This window comes from Eretmochelys imbricata, chromosome 7, assembly GCF_965152235.1.
Source record: "Eretmochelys imbricata isolate rEreImb1 chromosome 7, rEreImb1.hap1, whole genome shotgun sequence".
Taxonomy (NCBI): Eukaryota; Metazoa; Chordata; order Testudines; family Cheloniidae; genus Eretmochelys; species Eretmochelys imbricata.
The window spans coordinates 102,702,831-102,730,748 of NC_135578.1; the positions used below are offsets into that span (position 1 = coordinate 102,702,831).

Below are 27,918 nucleotides of genomic sequence, written 5' to 3' on the forward strand. Positions count from 1 at the left end.
TAAGTCCCTTTAAAACATTGACCATGATTTACTCAATACAGTGAATGATTCAGGATTAAGGCATCTTTTTTGTTTATATGGTATCTTTCCACGGACCAGGCATTACACAGAATTCAGAAGGACAGACAGACAGCAGGAACATTATAGGAATAATATGGGAAAGAACACCTTGGCTTTAAAGACTAATGTAATACTGTATAATTTACTGGGGTGGAGGTGATGGACTTGTTCTGCCTTTAAAAGAAGAGGTGTTTCTGGATCTACGATGATACTGAATACCTGTTTACAGAGCTCTGGGGTTGCAAGAGATCAGATCTTAACCTGTTTAGCTCCGAATTGAATACAGGCTCTCTAGCACATCAGAGCAGTAGAATATTTTGGAGGAGGGAAAGTAAGGTAGAAAGCAGGGGACAGGGAGATGGAATTCCATATTTGAGACGGAAGAAATAATTTCTCTGATAGTATTTTTATAAATACACACTGGATTAAACTTTAGCAACCATGAAACAGGGCCACCTCTGGAGTGAGATGCAGTGGTTGCTTAACAGTGCACAGCAATGCTTACACAACAGTTTAGGGCAGCAAGTGAATGTTATATCTAGGGCCCTACCAAATTTATGGCCCATTTCAGTCAATTTCCACAGTCACAGGATTTTAAAAATCATAAATTTCATGATGTCATCTATTTAAATCTGAAATTTCATGGTGTTGCAATTGTAGGGGTCGTGACTCAAAAAGGACTTGGGGAGGGGGGGGCGGCTGTCGCAGGGTTTTTCCAAGGGCGTGGGGGGGTTGCAGTACTGTTACCCTTACTTCTGCGCTGCTGCTGGCGGTGGTGCTGCCTTCAGAGCTGGCAGCTGGAGAGCGGCGGCTGCTGGCCGGGAGCCCAGCTTTGAAGGCAGAGCCGCCACCAGCAGCAGCGCAGAAGTAAGGATGGCCTGGTACGGTATTGTCACCCTTACTTCCGCACTGCTGCCTGCGGAGCTGGGCCCTCAGTCAGCAGCTGCCGCTCTCCGGCCACCCAGCTCTGAAGGCAGCAGCGCAGAAGTAAGGGTGGCATGGTATGGTATTGTCACCCTTACTTCTGCGCTGCTGCTGGCTGGGCGCCGCCTTCAGAGCTGGGCGCCCGGCCAACAGCTGCTGCTCTCCAGCCACCCACCTCTGAAGGCAGCACAGAACTAAGGGCGGCAGTACCGCGACCCCCCCTAAAATAACCTTGCAACCCCCCTGCAACTCCTTTTTGCGTCAGGACCCCCAATTTGAGAAACTTTGGTCTCCCCTGTGAAATCTGTATACTATAGAGTAAAAGCACACAAAAGACCAGATTCTATTGGGGCGGGGGGGAGGGACCGACAAGATTTCACAGTCCGTGACACATTTTTCATGGCCGTGAAATTGGTAGGGCCCTAGTTATATCCAGCAGAGAAACTACAATGGCTATTAAGCAGACAGATTACTTACCTCAGTTGGCATTTGGCAGCAAACCAGGGTTAATCTCCCTATTCTTAAAAAAGAGACTGTGATATATTTAAAGAAATGAGAAGTAGTCAGATCTAGGGTCGCCACCTGCCCAGGTTTTCCCAGGATTGTCCTTTCTTGATACAGCTGTCCTGGGAAATCTGTAAGGGCGTTTAGTACACACTGCCAGCTGTCCAATTTTAGTTTTTTGCACTCAGGCTCATCCTGGATGTCTTGGTTTTTTGGTACCTCAGGGGGTGACAACCCTAGTCAGAACCTCAGTTATATCTGATCAGAAAGATAGCACTTCCAACATCATAATGTCATGCAGTACATGCTAGGCCACCGATTCAGTACTGATCCAAAAGGGAATTGCCAACATCTTCCTGCAGTCATGATATTTCACTGAGGTCTCCCATGCAGGCCATGATCAGGCTCAATGCTATTTATCAGTCCCACAAGGACTAGCAGGGATAACTAAGCCCTGGTCTACACTACGAGTTTAGGTCTAATTTAGCAGCGTTAGATCAATTTAACCCTGCACCCGTCCACATGACGAAGCCATTTTTGTCAACTTAAAGGGCTCTTAAAATCGACTTCTGTACTCCTCCCCGACAAGATCACCGCAGAAATTGACATCGCCAGGTCGAATTTGGGTTAGTGTGGACGCAATTCAACGGCACTGGCCACTGGGAGCTATCCCAGAGTACTCCATTGTGACCGCTCTGGACAGCACTTTCAACTCAGATGCACTAGCCAGATACACAGGAAAAGCACCGGGAACTTTTGAATTTCATTTCCTGTTTGGAACAGCGTGGTGAGCTCATCAGCACAGGTGACCATGCAGTCCCAGAATCGCAAAAGAGCTCCAGCATGGATTGAATGGGAGGTACTGGATCTGATCGCTGTATGGGGAGACGAATCCGTGCTATGAGAACTCCGTTCCAAAACACGAAATGCTAAAATATTTGCAAAAATCTCCAAGGGCATGATGGACAGAGGCTACAACAGGGACCCGCAGCAGTGCCGCATGAAAATTAAGGAGCTCAGGCAAGCCGACCAAAAAAACAAAGAGGCAAACGGCCACTCCGGGTCAGAGCCCCAGACATGCAGCTTCTATGATGAGCTGCATACAGTTCTAGGGGGGGCCCCAACCACTACCCCACCCCTGTCCATGGACACCTGCAAGCGAGGAGTCTCATGCAACAGGGATGAGGATTTGGGGGACAAGGAAGATGAGGAGGATAGTGTACAGCAGGCAACCAGAGAAACCATTCTCCCCGACAGCCAGGGTCATTTCTCATTCTGTTCTTCCTAGTTATTCTTCCCAATTCTGCCCCTTTCATATTTTGTCCCTTCTAGGTCCTGCCCCACACATCCTTCTCTTGCACCAGAAAAGCATTACTGCTCTAGTATTAAATTAGTAGTCAATTAAATTAGTAGTCAAATTTCTACTTTATATTCATTTGCATCTGATATTCTCTCTCTCGCCTCAACTGTACCATATTACATCTCATCCTCTGATTCACTTCCAACATAATTCATTTTGTCTCTCCTTCCTTCTCCTTTGTGGGCCTCATCCAAAGCCCATAGAAGTGTGTCAGAACATTTCCATTGACTGCAGTGGATTTTGCATCAGACCCTGTAACAGTCAAAGTTTCTAGCTTCTTTTAAGTGTCCCTTTATGTGAGACATGCTCAGTACCACACTCAAGTAGTAATTTATTTCCTTGTTATCTTCACTTTTCCCAAGTTACGTTCTCAAAATCTTATTTTTGGAGGATATTCACTTTACTTTTGCCATAAAAACAGAAATCACATAATATACATTTCATACAGCTGTTCGTGACATCTAGAAAATTTGCATCAAATAGCACAGAACATACTTTGAAGTGGAAATTCCCCATTTTCTTTAAAGAAGATGGGTTTGCTAATCTTACATTCGTCAAACTAAGAGCACCGGGATGCTGCATCTCCTCTAATGTGGTATTAGACTACAATAATACTATTTGCATTTCAGCCATAATTTTTTAAAATCACTGTATTTAAACAGAAACAGACTATCTGAAACTGCCCAGATCATCACAAAATATTCATAACTAACTCCAAGCTACCTTCGAGACACCACTGACTTCTTGAGGAAACTACAATCCAACAGTGATCTTCCTGATAACACCATCCTGGCCACTATGGATGTAGAAGCCCTCTACACCAACATTCCACACAAAGATGGACTACAAGCCGTCAAGAACACTATCCCCGATAATGTCACGGCTAACCTGGTGGCTGAACTTTGTGACTTTGTCCTTACCCATAACTATTTTACATTTGGGGACAATGTATACCTTCAAATCAGTGGCACTGCTATGGGTACCCGCATGGCCCCACAGTATGCCAACATTTTTATGACTGACTTAGAACAACGCTTCCTCAGCTCTCGTCCCCTAACGCCCCTACTCTACTTGCGCTATATTGATGACATCTTCATCATCTGGACCCATGGAAAACAAGCCCTTGAGGAATTCCATCATGATTTCAACAATTTCCATCCCACCATCAACCTCAGCCTGGTCCAGTCCACACAAGAGATCCACTTCCTGGACACTACAGTGCTAATAAACAATGGTCACATAAACACCACCCTATACCGGAAACCTATTGACTGCTATTCCTAGCTACATGCCTTCAGCTTTCACCCTGACCACATCACACGATCCATTATCTACAGCCAAGCTCTGCGATACAACCGCATTTGCTCCAACCCCTCACACAGAGACAAACACCTACAAGATCTCTATCAAGCTTTCTTACAACTACAATACCCACCTGCAGAAGTGAAGAAACAGATTGATAGAGCCAGAAGAGTTTCCAGAAGTCAACTACTACAGGACAGGCCTAACAAAGAAAATAACAGAATGCCACTAGCCGTCACCTTCAGCCCCCAACTAAAACCCCTCCAACGCATTATCAAGGATCTACAACCTATCCTGAAGGATGACCCAACACTCTCACAAATCTTGGGAGACAGGCCAGTCCTTGCCTACAGACAGCTCCCCAACCTGAAGCAAATACTCACCAGCAACCACATACCACACAACAGAACCACTAATCCAGGAACCTATCCTTGCAACAAAGCCCGTTGCCAACTGTGCCCACATATCTATTCAGGGGACACCATCACAGGGCCTAATAACATCAGCCACACTATCAGAGGCTCGTTCACCTGCACATCTACCAATGTGATATATGCCATCATGTGCCAGCAATGCCCCTCTGCCATGTACATTGGTCAAACTGGACAGTCTCTGCGTAAAAGAATAAATGGACACAAATCAGATGTCAAGAATTATAACATTCATAAACCGTCGGAGAACACTTCAATCTCTCTGGTCACGCGATTACAGACATGAAAGTTGCGATACTACAACAGAAAAACTTCAAAACCAGACTCCAGCGAGAGACTGCTGAATTGGAATTCATTTGCAAATTGGATACAATTAACTTAGGCTTGAATAGAGACTGGGAGTGGCTAAGTCATTATGCAAGGTAACCTATTTCCCCTTGTTTTTTCCTCCCCCCCCCCTTCCTCAGACGTTCTTGTTAAACCCTGGATTTGTGCTGGAAGTGGCCCACCTTGGTTATCGTGCACATTGTAAGGAGAGCGATCGCTTTGGATAAGCTATTACCAACAGAAGAGTGGGTTTGTGGAGGGCGGGGGGGGAGGGAGAAAACCTGGATTTGTGCTGGAAATGGCCCACCTTGATTACCATACACATTGTAAGGAGAATGATCATTTTACAGAAGCTATTACCAGCAGGAGAGTGGGGTGGGGGGAGAGAAAACCTTTTGTTGTGATAAACACCCATTTTTTCATGGTTTGTGCGTATAAAAACATCTTCTGTATTTTCCACAGTATGCATCCGATGAAGTGAGCTGTAGCTCACGAAAGCTTATGCTCAAATAAATTGGTTAGTCTCTAAGGTGCCACAAGTATTCCTTTCCTTTTTCCAAGCTTGTAGTTTTTCAGTTAATCTGACAGACAATTAATGCTTATTGCTGTACATTTGTGAAATGCTTCTGTGTAATCAAAAACAAGCATGCATAGAACACAGCTGTTGAATTTTAAGAAGTTCTGTACGTGTCAGACAGATATTACCATATTGGTTTAATTAATGAGTACTAACTTTTCACTCAGAATTTATGCATATGAAAATAATCTGGACTGAGAATTTAAAATTTGTGCTAACCAAACAAAGCAATGTAATTTGTCGATTAATACTTTATATGCCAAAAAGGCGTATATTGATTAATTTTAAGGATATTTTAACCCCCACAAAAGTTAATCTCAGTTTTCTGAATTTCTCATAACCTTGAATCTCTCTGCCTTAAAGATAAATATTGCAATAGGGATCTTTCATTACCTGATCACACAACATGTATGTAACGAACAGCTAGATCCTGTACTACTTTATAGTTCTATAGTCCCTTCAGTCTGAAGATTGCAAATAATTTAACAATGATTTAGCCTTGAAACATCCATTATGAGATATCTAACTATGGCACCAATAGATAACAGCACAGTTCCTTTCCATTATTCCAGTGTCATAGTAATACTGTCCAGGATGAGGTAGCTATGGTGTTAAGTTTCAAAATATGTCATATTATATTACCCCCACTGTTCCAAAGCTATCTGGGCCAAAACTGGAACCCAAATCCAAACGATTTTTAAATTTAGGAAAAAGAGATTTCAAATTTGAATCCCTGATTCCAAATCTGTCCCTATTTTACAGGGTCCGAGTCAGATCCCAACCCAGAATGGAGACTATTTTCTGATTCCTTTTTGGACATAGCTGAAATTTCATTTGAAGTCTCATGAGATGAAGTTTGGAGACTTTGGTATGATCAAATCCTAAATCAAACCCTAGCCCTGATTCATCTGCAAACTTTAAATAAGAGCCTAATCTGGATGAAGATCTAGTCAGTAAACACTACTCATCTGTACATAATAATAATAATAATAATAATACCTGAGTTGATGTTAATTGGCACAGAATATCAATGAAAAGTTTCGTAGGCCCAAAAATTTCTTTGACTTTAAAAAAAATCTGATCTGGTCTACAAAAATCTACAACAGATAAAAAGCCAGCCCTCCAGGGTGACATGCTCACGTCACTACCTCTTGGTGCGGTGACTGAAATCACAGGCAGGCATGTTACTAAATCATGTTGCATCATTCCTCAGCTCTTAGCACATGCCATGGGCTCGTAAGAACATAAGATACTGCTATACCAAGACCTGCTCTCCAAGTCCCTGATCCTGCATATCATACCCACAGTTTTCAGAGCATGGCACGGTATGGAAAGGTATGTCAGGTTGCCTTGCCACAGAAGCTCCAAAATAGCATTGCAAAATGAGTTTCAGAGCTACTTTGGGAGAGTAAGAGTAAGGAAAGAGTGACCTTGGTTAAATAGTGCATCTGAAGAAGTGGTTTTTTACCCACGAAAGCTTATGCCCAAATAAATCTGTTAGTCTTTAAGGTGCCACCGGACTCCTTGTTGTTTTTCTTGGTTAAATAGACTCTCTATATCTTACATTCTACTATTCCTAATTTTTTAAATATGTCGTCTTTTCTCCTTCTTTCCACCCAACTCATAAAGCCCAGAATACTGTAAACAGAGGGAAAAAATTAGCGCACTTTACTTACCACATATAGCTGCCGCCATATTATGGACCACTCTCGTAGTGTTGTGGTAACTTCCTGAATCAGTGGGAGCTCACTGGGTATGACTGTTTCATGCTGTCTAAAGTTTGCAAAAACAATTTTTGGTAGAATAGTAAAATGGTTAATATAGTTCAATTTGTAGAAGCGATTGGTATTGCTAAGTTTTAAATCCAATTCCATAACAACAGGATTCAAAAGAAAATATAAACATATTACAAGTTATATAGTATATCTATATGCCAGAAGAAATGTGGCCTATTGCACAGAGCACTGGGATTCAGGAGACTGGGGTTCCATTCTTGACTCTGCCACTGGCCTGATGTGTGACCTTGCACAAATCTCATTTCACTTCTGTCCATCAGTTTCCCCATCTAAAAAATGGGGATAACAATACTGATCTACTGATGAAAAGCACTATGTGAGAGTTAAGTATTATTTCCATAAATATTAACATTTCATGTGTATCACACTATTTACTTCTTTTGTAAAGTACTAATGTGCTAATTTTGTAGGAACCGATTGGGGGAAAGCCAGTTATGTGGCATGTATGACATCATGCCATTATGATTGATCCTTTAGCAAAATACCGTTTTTACACAGGAAAAACCTGTTTTGTAGGTCTTCACCATTGGTGTCTCTAGATGACTATTTTAAAATAGTGCATCACCTGAGTATGGAACAATAGTTAGCTCTTTTAGCATGTCAAAAGTGCAGCACGTAGAGGCAGTTTTGTAATCAGCCAGGAAGATGCCATTATGCAGTAATCATATGATTAGTAAGTAGTTTTAGCATTTACATATTTAAGAGGATTAAAAAAAGATCAGGCAAAAAGGAGGAAATATTTTAATTCTTTGCACCAACGTTCATATCTGGCTAGTCATTTGTCAATTCCATTCAACATTATTTTTGTTTCACAAATATCTTTTTTAAATGATCTTCTGTAACAGTATTATGACTTTTAATACACATGTATAGTAAATGGATAACAGAGTTCAAATTCATACACATCAAGGTAGCACTGTTTCATTAGTATAAATTGCTTTCATATAACAGCTCAAAACGTCTGCAGGCAAGTAAACTCAGGACAGTGGAATATACATAACACAACAACACTTGGCACTGGGATAATCTTTTGCAGAAATGCTTCTCAGCAAGACAACAAACGACAGATACCTTACCACGAAGAGCTAAGTTTACTTAGCTTATTCAAGAAAAGGTCAATAACTGACTTGAACATCATCATCTACAAGTTCCAACATAATGAGAATGTATCTGCTCTTAGAGACATCCTTAGCCTACTAGAGCAAAGCATAAGATCCAATGGCAGGAAATTGAAGTCAGAAACAATGAAACTGAAAATGCGACTCAACTGCTCAATAGTCAGGGTAATTACTAACCAGGGGAGTAGTTTATCAAGGAATGTGATAAACTCTCCATCATCTGGAGCGTTTCAATCAAGACTAAAAGCTATCATGCTCAATGCAGTAATCAATGGATGAAATTCTATGGCCTGTGGTACACAGGAGGTCAGACATTTGCTCATAATGGTTCCCTCTTGCCTTTAGATCTATGACTCAATTTTGAAGTGTTCAGCACATCCTTTCATTAGCCAATAGAAAATGAGGTATTAGCCTCGTCATAAAAGCACAGAAATTATATTTCCACAAATAAGTATTTTATTTTTGTTAAACTTCAAGTCTCAACTCACCCTTTTCCTTCAACTATTGCTTCTTTAAGCTGAATATAGGAAGCAGGAAATATGCCCTTTGGGGGGGGGAAAGAGAGTTAGGTTTTTTATATATATAGGTAACCAGACATACATTCAGATTCATTATCTAACAAATAGCCACACTCTGTTCTGCACAGAATTTTTCATATTCTATTCAATAGCATTAAATAGAAAGGCTATTTTATGAATGTCTCAGATCTGAATTTGATTTTGCATGTGTATTTTAAAACTGTTATTATGTCCATAACTTTATATATTATCTTTATAAAACTGCATTATACAGCAGAGTAGCTCCTTAGTTAAAGTACAGTGGCCTATAAGGAGATGCACTTCCCCCTCTGCTCATGCATTTACTGCCTCAGGTTCCCCAACTCAGTTCCCAGAAGAATGCATGTAGACTCGTGGGCTAAATCACATCCCCTCTCTAGGTCTGGTTCATTAACAGAAACAGTTCAACTCAATTCTTCCCTCACAGACTTTATGGTTCCTTCCCAAACCCAGGCCCTGCTGCCTATCCTGTTTTTAAGCCTCTCCCAGAAGAGGTTTCTACTCCTGCTCTCTAAAGGTATCTCCTGCTGTCCTCCTGACCCTGGTCTTCCCTGTCTGCAGCAACAGACTCCCTGTTACAGGAACTACCACCTTTGGTTACCTGACTTGGCCACACAGTAACACACACATACACGCACGCATGCGCACACACACACAGACACACACCCCCAACCTATTCTACCATCGCAAGGCATACACATTTCAATGAGGGATTTCTTAAAAGATTTCTGCTGGAAGCTGGCTGCTTGCCTGAAACGAATACACTTTAAAAGTGAGTTGTTGCCTCCCTCCCCAATTATAGAGCCTAGAATTAGGGCATAACTTTTAAAATCTAATTTGAAAGTTAACAAATGCCCCTAAACCAGGATAAGATGATACCTTTCCCATACCTCAGCTTTTAAAACTAGTGGTCAAGTATCTTGCCTTGACACTCACACCCAAAAATTAGACATTTTGAGATTATAAACACACAAACATCTAAGCTATGTTTCAGATCTTACTCAGTACCAACACTAATAAAGATGGATAGATTTTATTTTACCTCAGCAAATTTTCCAGTCACCTAGACTAGCTCTCAAAGGTAGAGAAGCACAACTGAACCTAATTTTGTGCAAAAGCTGTAAAATTCTGTATTCATGCACACATTAACATTAACTTTTCATAGGTTGGTGCCACTTCAACATAACCCCCACATAAGTTAATTTAACTGAGGGAGCCAAGTTACAGCCCTTGAGTGGTTAACTTTCTTTTTAACCTCCATCCCAATCCTTTGAATACAAAACACATTAGATACACAAGAGGGATGGGAGGAAAGGAGTGAATAACATAGTTGAGGAACAGACTCAGAAAGCAGGAGAAAATGCCAAGTGCCAGAGGAACAACCAAGAGACACTGGTCAGAGAAGAGACAGTATCAGGAGGTCAAGGATGGGATGTGCAAGTAAGAAAAGGGTCAGCTGCAAAATCTAGACATAAGCCAAGAAAGGAAAGGAAGCAGAAAGACCAGGGTATTGTAAAAGGAAGAAGTTCTCTCTACTTAGCTCCAATCCTTAAGAAAGCAGAGGGGTGGAAATGGAATGAGAAAGAGTAAGAATACACAGGTATTAACACTGTCAGCATTCAGGAGCTTTTCAATAGGGAGCAATACAAATACAATCCATCAAGATGCACTAGCATTAATTTAGGACAGGTGAGTCTCCCCCACACCTACACCCAATTATAAAAAGATTCTACAGGAATTCCCCATTTTCAATATAGGAAATCTCTCTCAAACCAGTAAGATCTTTCAAAACAAAAGAAGTTTTTTTGGACTTGCTATATTTAGCGGCAGTCAGATTAATACAGCAGCACCTAGAATTAATTTCAGTCAACACAAATACCCACTACTTAGAATTTAGTGAGACACATTCTTGAAGTTTTACTTCAAAATAATTTAACATACCCCAAAAGAAAAACAACAAAAAGGAATAGAAAACCAAAAGGTTAGGAAATCGGAGAGGCCTACCACAGAATTCAATATGTAATTCCTTTGGTTACTTTTAGACATGCAGAAGGCTATGCAAATGAAAGGAGCTCAAAGTTCATTTCTGAATACAAATATGTATTTCTAAACATTTTTATTTTAAAAGGCAAAAATCAAGACTATAAATCTTTAATTCTGGTTAAGTACTATTATAAAATAACCCCCCACCGATTTTTTTTTTAAATGCAACATTATAGGCAATAGTTCAGCTGTTCCCTTTTTTGTTTTGGAATATCTGCTGTCAACAGACATTTTATGCTCAATTCAAGTCAACAAGACGACAAAATTGCATTGCAGAAAGCAAGATTACTCCATCTTTCTCAGACAAAGGCTGAAAATCACAATGCTATCACTTTGCAAGATGCAATTGCATTTTATGAGTAATTCTGTATTTAACAGAACATGAAGCTAACATTAGCGTAACAGATCAACTAGATTTTAAGTTTTATAAAAGTTCTTAGTTGACTTTTTAACAAAGTTCCAATACACAAATGAATCTTTACAAATATTTGTTACAAGAGAAAATGAAATTGTAACTATGGGACTAGAACACTTACCTTTTTAGATTTTTTTCTTAATGTGTAACCTCTGTACCAGCCTGGAATAAAGTTATGAAAAGTTTATTAACACACTGCAACAGAATCTCCTTTGCAGTTGGATAATATCTTAGCTTTCTTTCTGTCCACAAAGATTTTCTCATTGTAGCTGAATTTCAAATCTCCATAAAACTGATAGCTTAATGTTCATCTTTACTTAAATCAGTTTTGGTTAAATTGGTATTTCCGGAATCAAGCTAAGCCATTTTGCACGAACATTAGAAGTTTGCACTAGTTTAACTAGTTTGCTTTAAAATTGATTTAGCTAAACAAACCAATGCTAATTCTTTCATTTAGATCAGTCCTTTGTCATCACATCAGGGAACAGCAGCATGCAATTTAGGATGCTATTCACACACCACTAACAATAAATAGGTGAAGACCTAGATGAAGCAGATATTTTGTGAACAAACTACTGGCTGAAATGTGTTTTCATAAAGCATCTGAACAACTTCAAGCAAACAATCAGAAAAATCAAAGTGCATGAATTATGCATGAACTGAAAAAAGGGTTACATGTGTTTGTTAAATTATTCAAAGGGTGCCCCTTGAGCACCCTGCTGGGGCATTGGTGCAGTAGAGTGTCAGAAGGAAGAGTCCCACCTACTGTTAGTTAAACCATGGACTCAGCAAGACAGAAACTACAGAGCAGCATATTAACAATAACTGCTCAGAGGTCCAACAGCAACGCAAAATACAAAACCTGTGATGACAAGTTCTGTAATGACTGAATGGATATTTAAATGGCGATGCTTTGGGGGATTTGTGTTTTACCTTTCAAAAGTAAAATGTATGTTGGTTCTCCAGAGTTCTCAATGTTAAGGGGCCTGAAGGCCTAGTTCAATGCCAGCCAGCAAGGAAGCTAGCATTCCAGCTTTTCCCCCCGACAATTCTATTGTAGTGCAATCATTCCAATCCAGTAAGACATGTCTCACACTCACAGAGGCAGGTGGCATGCCAGGAAAATATGGAGGTAATCTCTCATTTATTGTGCCCCCAGTTCACTACACATCTGCAAGCAATCAGCATTACAGCTTTTATTGTTTCTGAGACCATTCTGTTTCTTTGTGACCGTTTAATTAAAAAATCCCACAATACAGGCATTCACTCCCAAAGAAGGTGCTGTGCCAGGCAGATCAGCAGGCATCTCTCGTGCACACTATCCCCAATTCAGTACAAACTGGCTTGCAAACCTGCTTTATGACTATTCTGTATTTCAGTTTGTGTCCATATTGGTTCTCTCGCACGCTCTCACTACTGCCTTAGAGAACCCAGAGTAAAATGGTGCTGCTCTCCACAGTTTTATAAAGACAGTGGAGTTCAGCAAAAGATTTTCTTTGGATTTGGTACAAATCTACCTCACGGACTGTTCCAATAAGTCAGGGAGCTCATGCTTGCACAGCAGCCTGTCTGCAGGTACTAGGCACAGTTGTTCCACCTCTAAACCTACCTTCCCCACAGTTTAACACATGGAAGATAGAAGGGTAGAGAAACAGACCACCACCACCAGTCAATCCCCCTCCCCAGTCATTCATGTAAGAGCCTGGAGGCTCTGCATGGGAGCATGAAGGGAAGGAACAGAAATGAGGAAATACTTTTTCTACCTTGCAGAGAGATTCAGAGGAGCTTCAAAATTCAGACACATATTAGCCTGGGGCAGAAATTAGAATGAAGAAACAGCATGCTAGAAGCAAACTCAGTGCCCTCCCCTTTCTCACCAGTTTGCAGAAGATGTTGACTTCTCACTGAAGTATTGCCTCCTACTACCCTCTCTCATAGTGTCTGTGGCTAGTAAGTGTCACACTCTAGCTATTTGGGGTCTACTAATATTTCCTAACCCTACGGGGTGGGTTTGTGAAGGGGGGAGGGCAGAAGGGAGAAGAGAAATGGGATATATTAGATTGAAAAGTATAATACAGAGATGTACCATAAGTATCTTTCCACTCTGGCTAGCAGGCTTAGACCGCAGGCTACTAGGTGTTGGGGGAAGAGACCAGGACATGACTACTCAATTCTGGTATGTGACTGTTAAAATGATTTGTACAGCCCATAGCACAATGTGGTTCTGGTCCATGACTAGGGGGTCCTCTGCACAATGGTAATGATACAAATAAGAATTACATGAAATGTTTGCTTATACAAACAACTATGGAAATATTTGCTTCTCCAGAATATTAAAGATTGAAGCAACACTCCTGGTATCACATTGATTTTATATTTATGTTATATACACACACTCTGGGTCAGATCCTGGCTTCCCACTCCATCCCCTTTCCATTGGCAGAGAATTGTCAAAGCACCAAGTGTGGGCAAGAATGCATCGGTGATTCAGAGATGGCTTAGCAACCCATTCCTAGCAGGCTGTGCTCTGGCAATTCTGAAGCATGCTGTGCTCTGACAAGTCTGAGCCAATGGAATAGCTCCTAGAGCCTGCTGAAGTGGGGACAAGTTTGAACAGTCCTGATGCTGTTCTAACTTGCACCAGGGCTAAAATGGGTCCCAGCTGTTACCAGAACTAAAGTGGAGAGAGGAAGGGAACGTGGCAGAAAACCACCAACGTACCCACCCCCAGTTGCGGAGAGTGTAGATGAGTAACTGATCTGTGGAGCCCTTTGTTTTCAGTTTTTATTTTATTTAATTTTTCCTGGAATTTTATCTGTGTTTATTACTAAAGCAACAAAAATAGGTGAAAATCGGTGGAAAAAACCATTAATATTTTTTTCTGGGTAAATATCAGGGTTTACTTTGGTGGACAGAAGGACAGGAGGAAAAAGTATTCAGTAGATTAATGCTTTCATGAATGGAATTCAATGGGGTTTGCTTCAAAATTAAAACAGAACTTAAAACACAATGCCACCTCTGAGTTTAATAAAACAATATCTCTCTAATCCCCAAGTAAAACTTTTCATTTGAACAAACAGTTGATTGTTGTAGACTTAGAACTATTAGCCTATATTTACATTTAATAATTGGACCACACCGTTTGCAGCGCATATACTCAACTTCATCCTTTTCTCCTGTTTTTTTTTTTTCTTAACTTTTGAATACTTCCTTGTGTTCTGAAACATATTCGGATACATATTTTTGTTTTCTTCCGATTTTAGTGTGTCAGATCTTTAAACAGTTATCTGCTAACAGCTTGAAATGTGTACATGGTGAGCATGAAATTCATCAGTATGTTCAGATGCACATGCACATCAGAGCTTGCCATTGTGCCTGCTAGTTTATTGCACGTATATTCCAGACTAATACGTAGCCTTACTTCAACAGTCAGCTTTGCATATACATACAGACTAATGTATTATCGTAATACATAGATCTCATGCAACGTATTGTATTTTCCTAATAAAACAAAATAATTTTTATATATTTGAATGATACAAAAGTAGAATGAAAATGGGAGAAAACTGGTTTAAACTGAAAACGAAGGGACTTACTGATCTGTTAACTCTTCCAGGCCTTATTTAGGCAAAGAACTATTCCTAAACAACAGGATTTGTTTACTACAGTTCACAGTCTATTTGGAAGTGCTCAATAGAGGGTGACATGGTGTAGAGGTGAGTGCAAACAAGCAATATAGTTCAAAGGTGCATTGAAGTAGAACTAGGGTTGCCAACTAGGATGGTCCTGGAGTCTCAGGAATTAAAGATTAACCTTTAATTCAAGATTTTGCCATGTGGTGAAACCTCCGGGAATACATCCAACCAAAACTGGCAACCCTAAGTAGAATGTAAGATACTCCTGTGACCTGAAATGCATACCAGAATCTCCTTTTCCAAACAGAGCAGTGGGTAGATAATTCACTGGCCAGATTTTATCTAGGCAGCCTTAATTTGTGCCCCTTTACCTGTATGCAGGATAATCTTTAATTACTTGATCAGATGCTATTGTTTTCCACAAGACCCCTGCCTCATTAAGTGCACAGGAAGGACTTGCTCAGGGGAATGAATCCAGGTTCTGTAGTAAAGGAGATTGTTGTCTATAGGACCCCTGCTTCATTTGTTACAGAACTTTTAAGATATGTAGTGAATGAGGCAGATGATTGTAGGAAGGGAAAGGATGGTCTCATGGATAACGCAATTTAATGCTGCCCTGGATAACTTGATTAGATCTCTACTTCTGCCACCGAGTTCTCATGTGATGCTGGGCAAGTCACATAAACCGAACATTTCACAGAGGGGTCACTAACTCTGTATTCCTCATTTTCAGGTCCTTGTAATCTCAAATTGAGCATCCTAAGTAAGTGGACACTTTTGACCATGCTATCTTTGTGCCTCAACTCCTGTTCTGTAAAATGGGGATAATACCGTCCTCTCACCACACGGGACTGTTGTCGATATTAATATTTGTGAAACACACTGATGCTATAGTGATGAGCACCAGATAAAAATTCATAAGGAAATTAAGAATTGTCTCCAGAGCAGGGCTTGATTAGTATAAAACATGGGGCCACATGCTGACTGATGGTAAAACAGAATATTTAATGGCTGCCCATTTAGTGATCATTGTCCATCCTGTGCTCTGAATGAGGCAGGGATTCTATGGAAAAAAATAGTATATGATCATGTAATTTAAGACTAATATTGCATACGCAAAGGGCCAGATTAAGCTTGCACTGGCAACATAAACTCAGGCATTTCCTAACTTTTGAGTGCTTGATTTTGTAACCTTAATATTTTTAATGTAGTTTAGTGTGCAATTAAATTTAATTTAAGATGATACTTTATTCAATTTAGAAACCTGGTTTGTTTTTTCTCTAAAGCAGTGATGGCAAATATATTTACCCTCAAGTGGCTAAATGAAGACCATACTAGAGAAATTACAAAATTTCTTCAATGGACCCCTTTATTGGCAGTTTGTTTTAGGCAAATATCAGTAATGGAAAAACTGGCCCAAGCCTCAAATCATTCCCGAGGTGACCTGGATTTTGAAAATCTTTTAATTATGTTGTGAACTATGCCTAAACTTTTTAGAATGTCCCATGACCAATGTTGTGAGATTTAATTTATTTTGAGGTGGGCATCCAAAAGAATCCCAAGTGAGAAAAACCTAATGTGCGCACACACTATATTTCACTAACCCACTCTGCAGAACATTAAATGATACACAATCCCAGTACTGTACTTTGTCCTAAACAGTGCCTTCTCTTTGTTACACAGTCATCTAAATGAAGCAGGATAAACGTCCCCTAAAAACTTGAAATGGCCATCACCATTACAGGTGAACATGAGGCAAGGCCCGCAACTCAGATTAAACTGATTAAGAGCTTTGTTTTGAAAAGCTGATATTCCAGTTGAATCCTGAAAAAGAAAATGCAGGTACTGTAACATGGGATTTAAGAAAATACTTCTAAAGCTAGAATAAGGAGACATGAAAATATCCTGTATCTACTACCAGGATGTCCCTTTTATAGGGTTGCCTTCCAGAATTTTACAACAACAACATACTCAATGAAAAAGATATCAGGAATAAATTCCTCGAAATAATTGGTTTTGGAATTCCTCCCTCACCTAAACCAGTTCCTTTTGGGGCCTAAATAACCTTTGGAAAATATTAGGTTATGAAAGTTAAAGGATTTTTACACATTTCTTTTCAACAGTCATTGGATTTACTGGATAATTTCCACTGGCCATTTGTTTGGTTTGCCCATTACACCTGAGTGAGATTAGGTTAACAGGACTAGAACCAGATAAAATATAGATTAGAAAAGTGTCAGCTATTTTGTTCTAGGAAATCTTTCTTCAAACTACAGCCCTTCCTTTTCTCTTGTACCAGAAAAAATTCATGTAATTGCAAAGGTTTGCTTTTTTTTATTATTCCATTAACACTCTAAATTACAAATGTGGGAGGGAATTTTCTAGTTGAAAAAATGTCACTATGCTTCTGCCTAAATAAGAAAGCATTAAACTTGACTTTTGTAATTTCAGAAGATTAGTTATTCCCTCTGATTATTTTTAAAATTTAGTCTAGTACACTCTTGAAGAGCATGGCTTCCTTGAAGGGAAGAGAAATTAACTTCAATTTTGATGGTGAATTTGTGTTTCATGCTCTAAACCACAGAGCTTTTCTAAAAATTATAGCAGGATACATGCTGTTTGCAGCAAACTTAATAGCCTTGAGAGGATGCACATAGAAAATTAAGTGTAGGTTGACTTGAAGACATTTTTTTTTTGCATTCCAAAGGAACATTTATATCTTGCTATAAACTACTTATCCAAGAACAAAATTCATTTTAAGCGATAAAGAAAAAGTCAAATATTATTTAAAATGTAGTTGGGAAAAGTTGTTAACATTTTAAATACTATACAGGAACAAAAAGCAACCCTAGCAATCCACCCTAATATAGCCTAGCAAATTGATTTAAATTAAATATATACAAAGGTTTTATCTGACAAGTGGCTAATATAAAATAGCATTCATCAGTTCTGTCCTTCACGTTAGCTTTTTATAACATCTCTATCTGACTAGTAAGCCCATTTTATCTTCCCTCCTCCCTTTCCCTAGACTATTGAATGGAAAGGGTTGCACAGATAAAACTCCAAAACAGATGGATGATCATCTTATTGCGGTGGAGAACAGAGACAAAGATAAGTCAGGTTTCAGAGTAACAGCCGTGTTAGTCTGTATTCACAAAAAGAAAAGGAGGACTAGTGGCACCTCAGAGACTAACCAATTTATTTGAGCATAAGCTTTCGTGAGCTACAGCTCACTTCATCGGATGCATTCCGTGCTGTAGCTCACGAAAGCTTATGCTCAAATAAATTCGTTAGTCTCTAAGGTGCCACAAGTACTCCTTTTCTTTTTAAAGATAAGCCAGTTTTAGAGCTACTTGTCCAAACCTCAGATTCAAAATTAGGATACTTGTAAATGTTTGCTGATGGCTGTTGAAATGAACTCTTCCTGGCAAGTTATTTACTATAAAAAATTAATTAATTTTTCACAGTAGGAAAGATACAGTATGACTTTGTCAGCCCTGGTCTGGAAAGGAAACAGAGGAAAATATTCCAAAGCATGGACCAGTAGACAGGAAAATGGCAACATTCACAACTTGTTTAACAATGTTAGACATGTCTTCTTCTCTGTACTTTCTAGATGAAATCACATGAGACAGAGGTAGAATCTTCCGTCCCATAGTGAATACCCAGTGATCAATCTTGTGGCAATGAGAATGTGGTTAAATGGAAAAAGCGGCTGTTTTGTCAGATCAATGAAAAGCAAATTAAGGGAGACTTCATCTTAAAACAACAACAACAAAAATCTAGTCCTTAAATGGTTAATGTATCTGGTCATGAGAAAGATTTGCTTCTAATAGAGCAAAGTTGGCCATGGAGCCCCCACTACCACCACAAAACCTTGTTTACAAATGGGATCATTGTAACTCAAAATGAAGCATATTAATGGTAGTAAATGGGATTATAATTTCTTGTGCTTGCTCCAAGTTCTTCATTTGACTATCCTCAGCACCTTCACCCACCATATCAAAGCAGAAGAGGAAGAAATGCTGGACATGGTTTTAAAACACGGGTGGGAAACTTTTTGGCCCGAGGGCCACATCTGGGTATGGAAGTTGTATCGCGAGCCATGAATGCTCACAAAATTGGGAGCTGGGGTGTGGGAGGGCTCCGGCTAAGGGTGCGGGCTCTGGGGTGGGGCTAGGGATGAGGATGAGAAGTTGGGGATGCAAGAGGATACTCCGCTCTCGGATCGAGGGGTTCAGAGGGTGGGAGGAGGATCAGGGCTCGAGCAGGGGGTTGGAGGGCGGGAGGGGGTCAGGTTCTGGGCAGTGCTTACCTCAAGCAGCTCCCAGAAACAGCGGCATGTCCTCCTTCCAGTTCCTACGCGGAGGTGCGGCCAGGCGGCTCTGCGCGCTGTCCTGTCCGCAAGGCACCGCCTCTGCAGCTCCCGGCCAATGGGAGCTGCGGGAGCAGCACTTGGGGCGAGGGCAGTGTGCAGAGCCCCCTGGCTCCCCCTATGCGTAGGAGCCAGAGTGGGGATATATCGTTGCTTCTGAGAGACGTGTGGAGTGGGGCAAGACCAAGCTAGAGCGGGGCAAGCCCCAGACCCCCACTTCCCGGCAGGAGCTTGAGGGTCAGATTAAAATGTGCGGAGGGCCAGATGTGGCCCACGGGCCATAATTTGCCTACCTCTGTTTTAAAACAAGGTCTGTAAGCAACTGCATAGCTATTTTGTGTGCAATTACTGATTTGTATTCAAATGACCAGTTCCTATGGCATGCACAATTATCTGATTTGCATATGCCATTATGGTAACTCTGCAGGACTAACAAAACAAAAACTTCAGACCAACAAATTGTAAAGCATATCCTGGCTCACATGATCAAAATATAGTACGGACTGAGGCACATGAGGATGATAGTGATCCTCCAATGGAGGACTGCAAAGTGTCATTACAGATGGTGCAACTGAACCTTTTAAATTATTTTTTCCCTCCCTTGCTCTGCATCTGTATTGCTAGATTGAAAAGGATCATGGAGACAGAAGCTGGAGAAAGAACGCAAGCACGTATATTAGAAAACAGAAAAATAAAACCCAAGCCTAGGAAAGCCCTTAAGCATATACTTAAGTGCGGCCTAGACACCCAAATGACTGACACCTTATGAATGTATATAGTATTTTATTATAATAATAAATTAGATATAGAGGGATCCATGCAATAATGTTTATTAAGGGTGCAAACTTCAAGACAGCAACAGCAAGTTGTAACATTCACATGTTCTAAGGGGGGGTAGGAGTGGGGCACCAAGGAGTTAAGTACACAAGATATTAATGTTTTTAAGCATACAGTAGGATTCCAGAATAGTGTAATTTAGTCTGGAGGATCAAAAAAAAAAAAAAGACACCAGACAGAAACAGCAAACCACTACACATCTACCTTTACGGGTGCTATTTATTAAGAGTTTAGGAGCACCTAGTGCAGAGATTAAAAAAAGCTGCCCATGCAGGTCATCACAGAATTCAAAAAGGACTATTATATAAAGGCATTTGTAGAACACTTAAAAGGGATACCATTACTCTTGTGCAACTGACATCAATGTCTTTTTTTTTTTTTTTTTTTTAAGATTACGCTTGGTAGTGACAGTAAAAATAACTCTCAGAAAAAGGTCAGGAAACCAAAACTTTTGCATTGTTTCTCAGCAATAAACACATTAAATTAGATGGCTTTATTTCTACTGTCATAATAAAGCAGCAATGAAGTTTGAGATTAGGCAACAGTTTAAGACAAAATCACTAATTCATTTAGTTAAGAAATTTGTGCACAAACCTGGGAAGCAAAACATGCACCCAGATAGTCAAAGAATTTTTCTGACACGCTGCAAGGAAACCGACAGGAGACAGGTTAATTATAGGATGCCGGTGATTTAACAAGTTTCTGTTTAGGGTATCTGGGAAACAAGATTAGTGCAAATGCTGAGAAAGTCTAGAAAGGTACAGTCTGCATATTGTTTTAAAGGAGTGGCCAGCAGATCAAACAGGTGGAAATACTACCTGGAAGTGGCTGCTCCTTCGAAGGAAAGAACTAAGGATTATAGCCTCCCAATATAGAGGATGAGTAATGATCAAGCATGGCAGAAAGCATATCAGCCTTTGGAGGAACCTTATTTTATTTGAACTTCTTTTTAAATAAACCCAGCCAGCACTGTTGAGGCCTAATAACCATTAGAGTGTGTGTGAAGTTCATTCCATTATCCGGTCTAGGGAAAAGTGAGTCATCTGCATTGTCCCATTTCATTTGAAGCATGCAGGGGGTTCAAAAAGTATAAAATTTTACACAGTTATGATAGACAGATATTATCTGTGTCACAGGCAAGCTTTAAACATGCTGTCCAAGCATCAGTGTTGCTCACATATTAGGAAAATGCACCCGTTTTCATGGAAATCATAGCATCAGAGAACTGGAAGGGACCACAAGAGGCCATCTAGCCCAGTCCCCTGCACTCAAGGCAGGACTAAGTATTATCTAGACCATCCCTCACAGGTGTTTGTCCAACCTGCTCTTAAAAATCCCCAATGATGGACATTCCACCACCTTCCTAGGCAATTTACTCCAGTGCTTAACCACTCTAACAGTTAGGAAGTTTTTCCTAATATCCAACCTAAACAGCCCTTGCTGCAATTTAAGCCCATTGCTTCTTGTCCTATCCTCAGAAGTTTAGAACAATAATTTTTCTCCCTCCTCCTTGTAACAACCTTTTATGTATTTGAAAAAAGCGTTATGTCCCCTCTTAGTCTTCTCTTCTGCAGACTAAAAAAAAACCCAGTTTTTTCAATCTTCCCTCATAGGTCATGTATTTTAGACCTTTAATCATTTTTGTTTCTCTTCTCTGGACTTTCTCCAATCTGTCCACATCTTTCCTGAAATGTGGTGCCCAGAACTGGACACAATACTCCTATTGAGGCCTAATCAGCACAGAGTAGAGCAGAAGAATTACTTCTCATGTTTTGCTAACAATACTCCTGCTAATACATCCCAGAATATTTGCCTTTTTTTGCAACAGCATTACACTGTTGACTCATATTTAGCTTGTGATCCACTAGGACTCCCAGATCCCTTCCCGCAGTACTCCTTCCTAGGCAGTCTTTCCCGTTCTGTATGTGTGCAACTGATTGTTCCTTCCTAAGTGGAGTACTTTGCATTTGTCTTCATTGAATTTCATCCTATGTACTTCAGACCATTTCTCCAGTTTGTCCAGATCATTTTGTATTTTAATTCTATTCTCCAAAGCACTTCCAACCCCTCCCAGCTTGGTATCGTCCACAAAACTTTATAAGTGTACTCTCTATGTCATTATCTAAATCACTGATGAAGATATTGAACAGAAGCACACCCAGAACCGATCCCTGCAGGACCCTACTCGTTACGCCCTTCCAGCATGACTGTGAACCACTGAGAACTACTCTCTGGGAAGGATTTTCCAACCAGTTATGCAATAGTAGCTCCATCTAGGTTGTACTTCCCTAGTTTGTTTATGAGAAAGTCAGGCTAGACAGTATCAAAAGCTTTACTAAGAAGTCAAGATATACCACATCTACCGCTTCCCCCCCCCATCCACAATGCTTGTTACCCTGTCAAAGAAAGCTATCAGGTTGGTTTGACACAATTTGTTCTTGACAAATCCATGCTGCCTGTTACTTATCACCTTATTATCTTCTAGGTGATGGAAATGGATCGCTTAATTATTTGCTCCATTATCTTTCCGGGTACAGAAGTTAAGCTAACTGGTCTGTAATTCCCTGGGTTGTCCTTATTTCCCTTTTTATCGATGGGCATTATGTGTTATAATTATGTCTAATTGTACAGCATTCAAATATTCCTGTTTACATGTGTATTTAAAAGAAATATATAATAAAACTGCAAATATTTAAAGTACAGAGTATGCAGATTAATTTTCAGTGGACAAATTTCCTCTGCAGCTTTGACAGTATCAGGGGTCATTTACTGCTAGTGCAAAGTGAATTCATTAACAAATTGCTAGCTAATGAACAGTTAGTATATTTATTGTTTTTGTTAACCAAATTAAGGTTAGTTGATCTAATTAGCAACTTTCCTATTTTAGTAGATCTACGTAATAAAAATCACGTTGAATCCAATTTCTAAAACCAACTTACCGCCAGTATTAATCTTTCTTTCCTAACAGATTCTTTGGCAGTGACCAGCAGAAATTTTAAACCCATGTACAAAGGCAAATCACATATCCAAAATGCAGAAAGTTATCCTATTACTGTGATGATTTCTAATTTTCTAACACAAAAGCCATCTAGATCACTGCTTCTCTTCTAAGCCACATCATACAACTGACTGAATGAATGGGAAATCAAGGATACGTGACCCCAAAGAAGAGGGTTGTACTTAACCATTACTATTTGATCACTCAGCAGCAGCAAAAACTAACTAAGAATTTTCCCTCATTCTCAAATTAAATATTTTTCACGATAAATTACTATTTTATGGGAATCAGGAAGAAGTACTAATTGAAATTTATGTTGTATGCAATATTGCTACTGCTTCTCATCAAAATAAATAAAACGTGGTATATTACTTTTTAAATGTTGACTGAATAAGTAGCATAGTAGCAAATGTATCTTTTACAAAGAGATAGGAATAATTTAGAGGGCAAATAATTTTCAAATTAAAATTAACACCACTAAGAAGCAAACAGGTCTTGTGCATTATCTGAGGATATCTAGAGAACATCTATCATTTTGCTAACCACTCAACAGATGTTACCATTGATCCATACAAATTGAGGTACGAGAACATTTATTGCATAGAAAGAGAAATTGTGCATTCAGAAAAAGGTATTAATTAGGTATTTTATCACCTGCCTGTTCATTTACATGTAGTGCTTGTTAATTCTGTCCCCAATGCAATATTTTATTAGTCAGGAAAAAACAGTAGTCCACCATCTGCTAAAACAGAATGATATGTTAAAATCACACACACAAGAGCAGTGTGACTGTATGAACAATGGTTCTGAATCAAATACAGGTTTTACTTACCTTCATATGTTTCTAATATATGTACGGTGTCACCTATTTGTAAGGAAAGTTCATCTGCTCCCCTTGCATCATAATTATAGAAAGCTAGAAAGAGAGAATACTGTTATTAGCACACAGAAAAACAGCATAATTTTCAAGCTACTGATTTTTACTTCTACAAGGAATTTTCCTCCAGGGCAGATTGGAAGAGGCCCTGGAGGTTTTTCGCCTTCCTCTGTAGCATGGGGCACGGGTCACTTGCTGGAGGATTTTCTGCTCCTTGAAGTCTTTAAACTACGATTTGAGGACTTCAGTAGCACAGATATAGGTGTGAGGTTTTTTGCAGGAGTGGTGGGTGAAATTCTGTGGCCTGCGTTCTGCAGGAGGTCAGACTAGATGATCATAATGGTCCCTTCTGACCTAAATATCTATGAATCTATGAAAGTGACTTTACACCACAGTCAGCCTCTTGACCCAATATTTTATACTGGCTTTATATATCTTCAGTACTATTCTAATCTACTACTTCTTCAAATCATAAGACAGACCGAAAAAAAAAAGCCACAAGTCATCTTTGTACAACTGTAACATTTCACCCAGTTTCTAACATCACAAATTCGAAACATCACAAATATTTTTGCAATTATGTCTCAGATTTGTTATTTGAAGCAATACATTACTGTAAATATAATTTCCAATTTGCTTCTTTTCATAAAAATAGGTACATCCTAACAAAATATGTAAAATACTTTGTGTTAAGCTCATGAGGTTTTGTAATTATGGTAACTACCATATATACTCGATCATAAGCTGGTTCGTTTATAAACCGACCCCCCCCCCCCAAGATGGATAAGTAAAAATGGTAAAATCTGTATGACCCTTTCATAAGCCGACCCTATATTTCAGGGGTTGGCAAACTTCGGCTCCTGGCCTATCAGGATAAGCTGCTGGTGGGTCAGGACATTTTGTTTACCTGGAGCGTTTGCAGGCACAGAGCCCCTCAGCTCCCTCTGGCCACAGTTTGCTGTTCCCAGCCAATGGGAGCTGCGGGAAGTATTAGATATTCAATGATTTCATAGAGTTTAAAATCACCAAATTTTGGTGTAGACCTGTTTATAAGCTGACCCCCGCTCTTTGATGTGTCACTTTTTTACCAAAAATATTCGGCTTATGAATGAGTATATACAGTATATTATTTTGTCCTTCATTGTCATCTTTATAACAGCTTTATTTAGATACACTTGTAAACTGTTTAGAAAGCTTGATTTATGAATTTTAAAACAAAGCACCTTAATATTACTAAAATACTAATGGACAATCCGTGTCTCAGGCCTCACACTAACAAACTACGCTTTTATTGCATCAATACTATATCCTAAAAACAAAAACCAGGATTAAATAATTGTGCATACAAATTAGGCACATTCATTATTAGCAAAAGGTTAGTTATGAAAAGCAGAGGGTATGAAATTTTGAGTTAAATACCTTAACCCTCACCTGATTTACGAGAAAAAGCCAGTATCCCTGATTCTATTCAGGTTCTTACACTTCACCCATCACTGGTATCAGATTGTCTGACAGCAGACCAATGTTGCCCTATAATTACCACTAATCCAGAAGATTTGTCAAACAATAAAAAGGAAACATGTATGCGCATACAGTGAAGTGTTGGGTTTTTTTTTTAAAATCTGCTCATGTAAGCCCGACTTGGACTTAAAAAAAAAATTACCAGGAGCGTTTGTTTTCACAGAAATTTCCAACAGTCCCAGATAACTGTACCTAACATGGCGGATTACAGTAAATGGTGAAGTGCAGCATCCAAGTATTCACTTGCCCTCAACGTTCAATTGACAGCGTCTTTGGTCACACAATTCACCATAAGCAATAAGGGACTAGCTGAATGGAGACTTAGTGCTCGGCAAACTAAAGTGTGAATCTACCGCGTTCTACTTTGCCACACACTAAATGGCCACGTGGATCCTGCTAGCATACGCTAAAAGTTCCATAATGCACTCATGGAACTTTTATTACATGGAAGCAAGGCAACACAGCCATTTCAGTGCACAGCAAGCTACAGCGCTGTATATTCACACCACAACTTGCCATGCACTAAATTAGTAGAGATGTCCATGCTATATTCAGTGTAAACAGTTGACAGTAGTATAAAAATAATTGATACAAGAAAAAAAAAGGGATTGCTAGTGCAGAAGTTCTCTCAAATCATATTAGACTACAAATACATTTAAATATATTCTGGTAATACTTTCATTTATTGGACCTCCTTGTGTACTGTAATCACTGACAAGTCAAGAACCTCTCCCCCCTCCATATAAATCAGTAGTTTCTCAAATGAATTTCGTATTTTACTGTCTGCATTTAAAAATTAACAAAATGGCATCATAAACCTATACAATTCATTAGCATAGGATAAGCCTATTGTAACTGCATTCTTAGGTCTATCTGATTCTTGGGTGGACTAATTAAAACTCTAAACCAAGAATCCAAGCAATTATATTAAACATAACCCACAATTTTATCCAGATTCAAGCCTCACAGTGCATTGGACAGAGTGAATCTCAGGGGAAAAGAGAGGAGCTCTAGGTCATTGGTCTACAAGTGATGTCTGGGTAAGATTGAACGTTCTTCTAAAAACTATGCTCTAGGAATTATTTTGGGGAAGTTCTATGGCCTGTGTCATATAGGAGGTCAGACAAGAGGGTCACAATGGTCCCTTCTGGCCTTCAAACCTATGAATACCAGCAGTACAGAAAATTATGCAAAAAATTATAAATGTTTGCAAAGAAATTCCATAAATATGAAGTGATAAAGATACACAAGCCATGTAAATGCATCAATGTCAATTTAATGTCATTTTATTATAATTTGTGAACTCCAGCTAGTAGTTTACTATAAACAGTTGCAGGATACATAGGTGGGCTGTAGGATTCTAAAGTCTCTGCCCAGTAAAACACCAATGAACCCTGTACCTGTGCAAGTGTATACCCAGATTTATCTTACAAAAAATTGTACAAGCTATGCACCTACAGACCCTGATAAAAAATGTCCCTAAAATGAACATTGGAAGTTAACTGCTGTACATTGCTAAGGCCCAAGGGCACTGCTGAGCTTCACATGACTGCATGAATACATTCTTCATTATCTGCTGGACCTCATTCCTGTCTGACGAGTAATTTCAGAAAGATTAATTGTTTTGATCAGATGTACAGTGGCAAGATGTTCCAATGACAACTCAAAGAAAAAAATTCAGAAACACAATTAAGTAAAACATGACTTTACATCAATTATTTAGAAATTATAGTAGGTTTTTTGAAGTGCTAGCTGACAAAATGAGTGAAGTCTTTGAAGCTGTGATTTTCTGAAATAAGATCGCCCCCCGTTTTTGTTTTGTTTTTTCTTAGCAAAACTTGAAATAAAATAGTTGAACCGTTGTTGTTTTGCGTTAAACTAGCGATTCCAACAAGAATACATTTCAGACATCTGGCATCTCTGTGAATTCCACAATAGAGCGATCTTGTAGAACAATGCATCCCATGCAACAGATATGGTTTCAAAAGTTGTAGGAGGCCCAATAGCTACCAAAGTGAATACAGCAGCTTTATCAAACAACACTGTTGCTCAACATGGTAGCGTCATGACTGAGGATATTTCAAGAACAATTGCTTTCAAAACTCATGTTAAAAATTCCCTACTTAGCAATACGAAGTGAAGAAGCAACCTACATCATTGGTGAAGAACAGAGTCTAGGGTATGAGAATTCTGTATCCAATAGTTCCCTTCAGGAAGGCTTACTATTTTATAAAGCTGTGCTGGGACACACACAACAGGGG

The 27,918-nt window shown here is 39.4% G+C and overlaps 1 protein-coding gene across 1 annotated transcript in view; it reads right to left on the reverse strand.

Annotated features, from left to right (window-relative positions):
* Positions 1-27,918, reverse strand: part of DOCK1 (dedicator of cytokinesis 1) — a 549,703-nt gene that overhangs the window by 482,168 nt on the left and 39,617 nt on the right. The window contains exons 2-5 of the mRNA XM_077822901.1: positions 24,092-24,175; positions 11,536-11,576; positions 8,888-8,943; positions 7,162-7,258 (exon numbers count right to left, since the gene is read on the reverse strand). Coding sequence (XP_077679027.1) covers positions 7,162-7,258; positions 8,888-8,943; positions 11,536-11,576; positions 24,092-24,175 — 278 coding nt within the window. The remainder of the gene's footprint in view (positions 1-7,161; positions 7,259-8,887; positions 8,944-11,535; positions 11,577-24,091; positions 24,176-27,918) is intronic.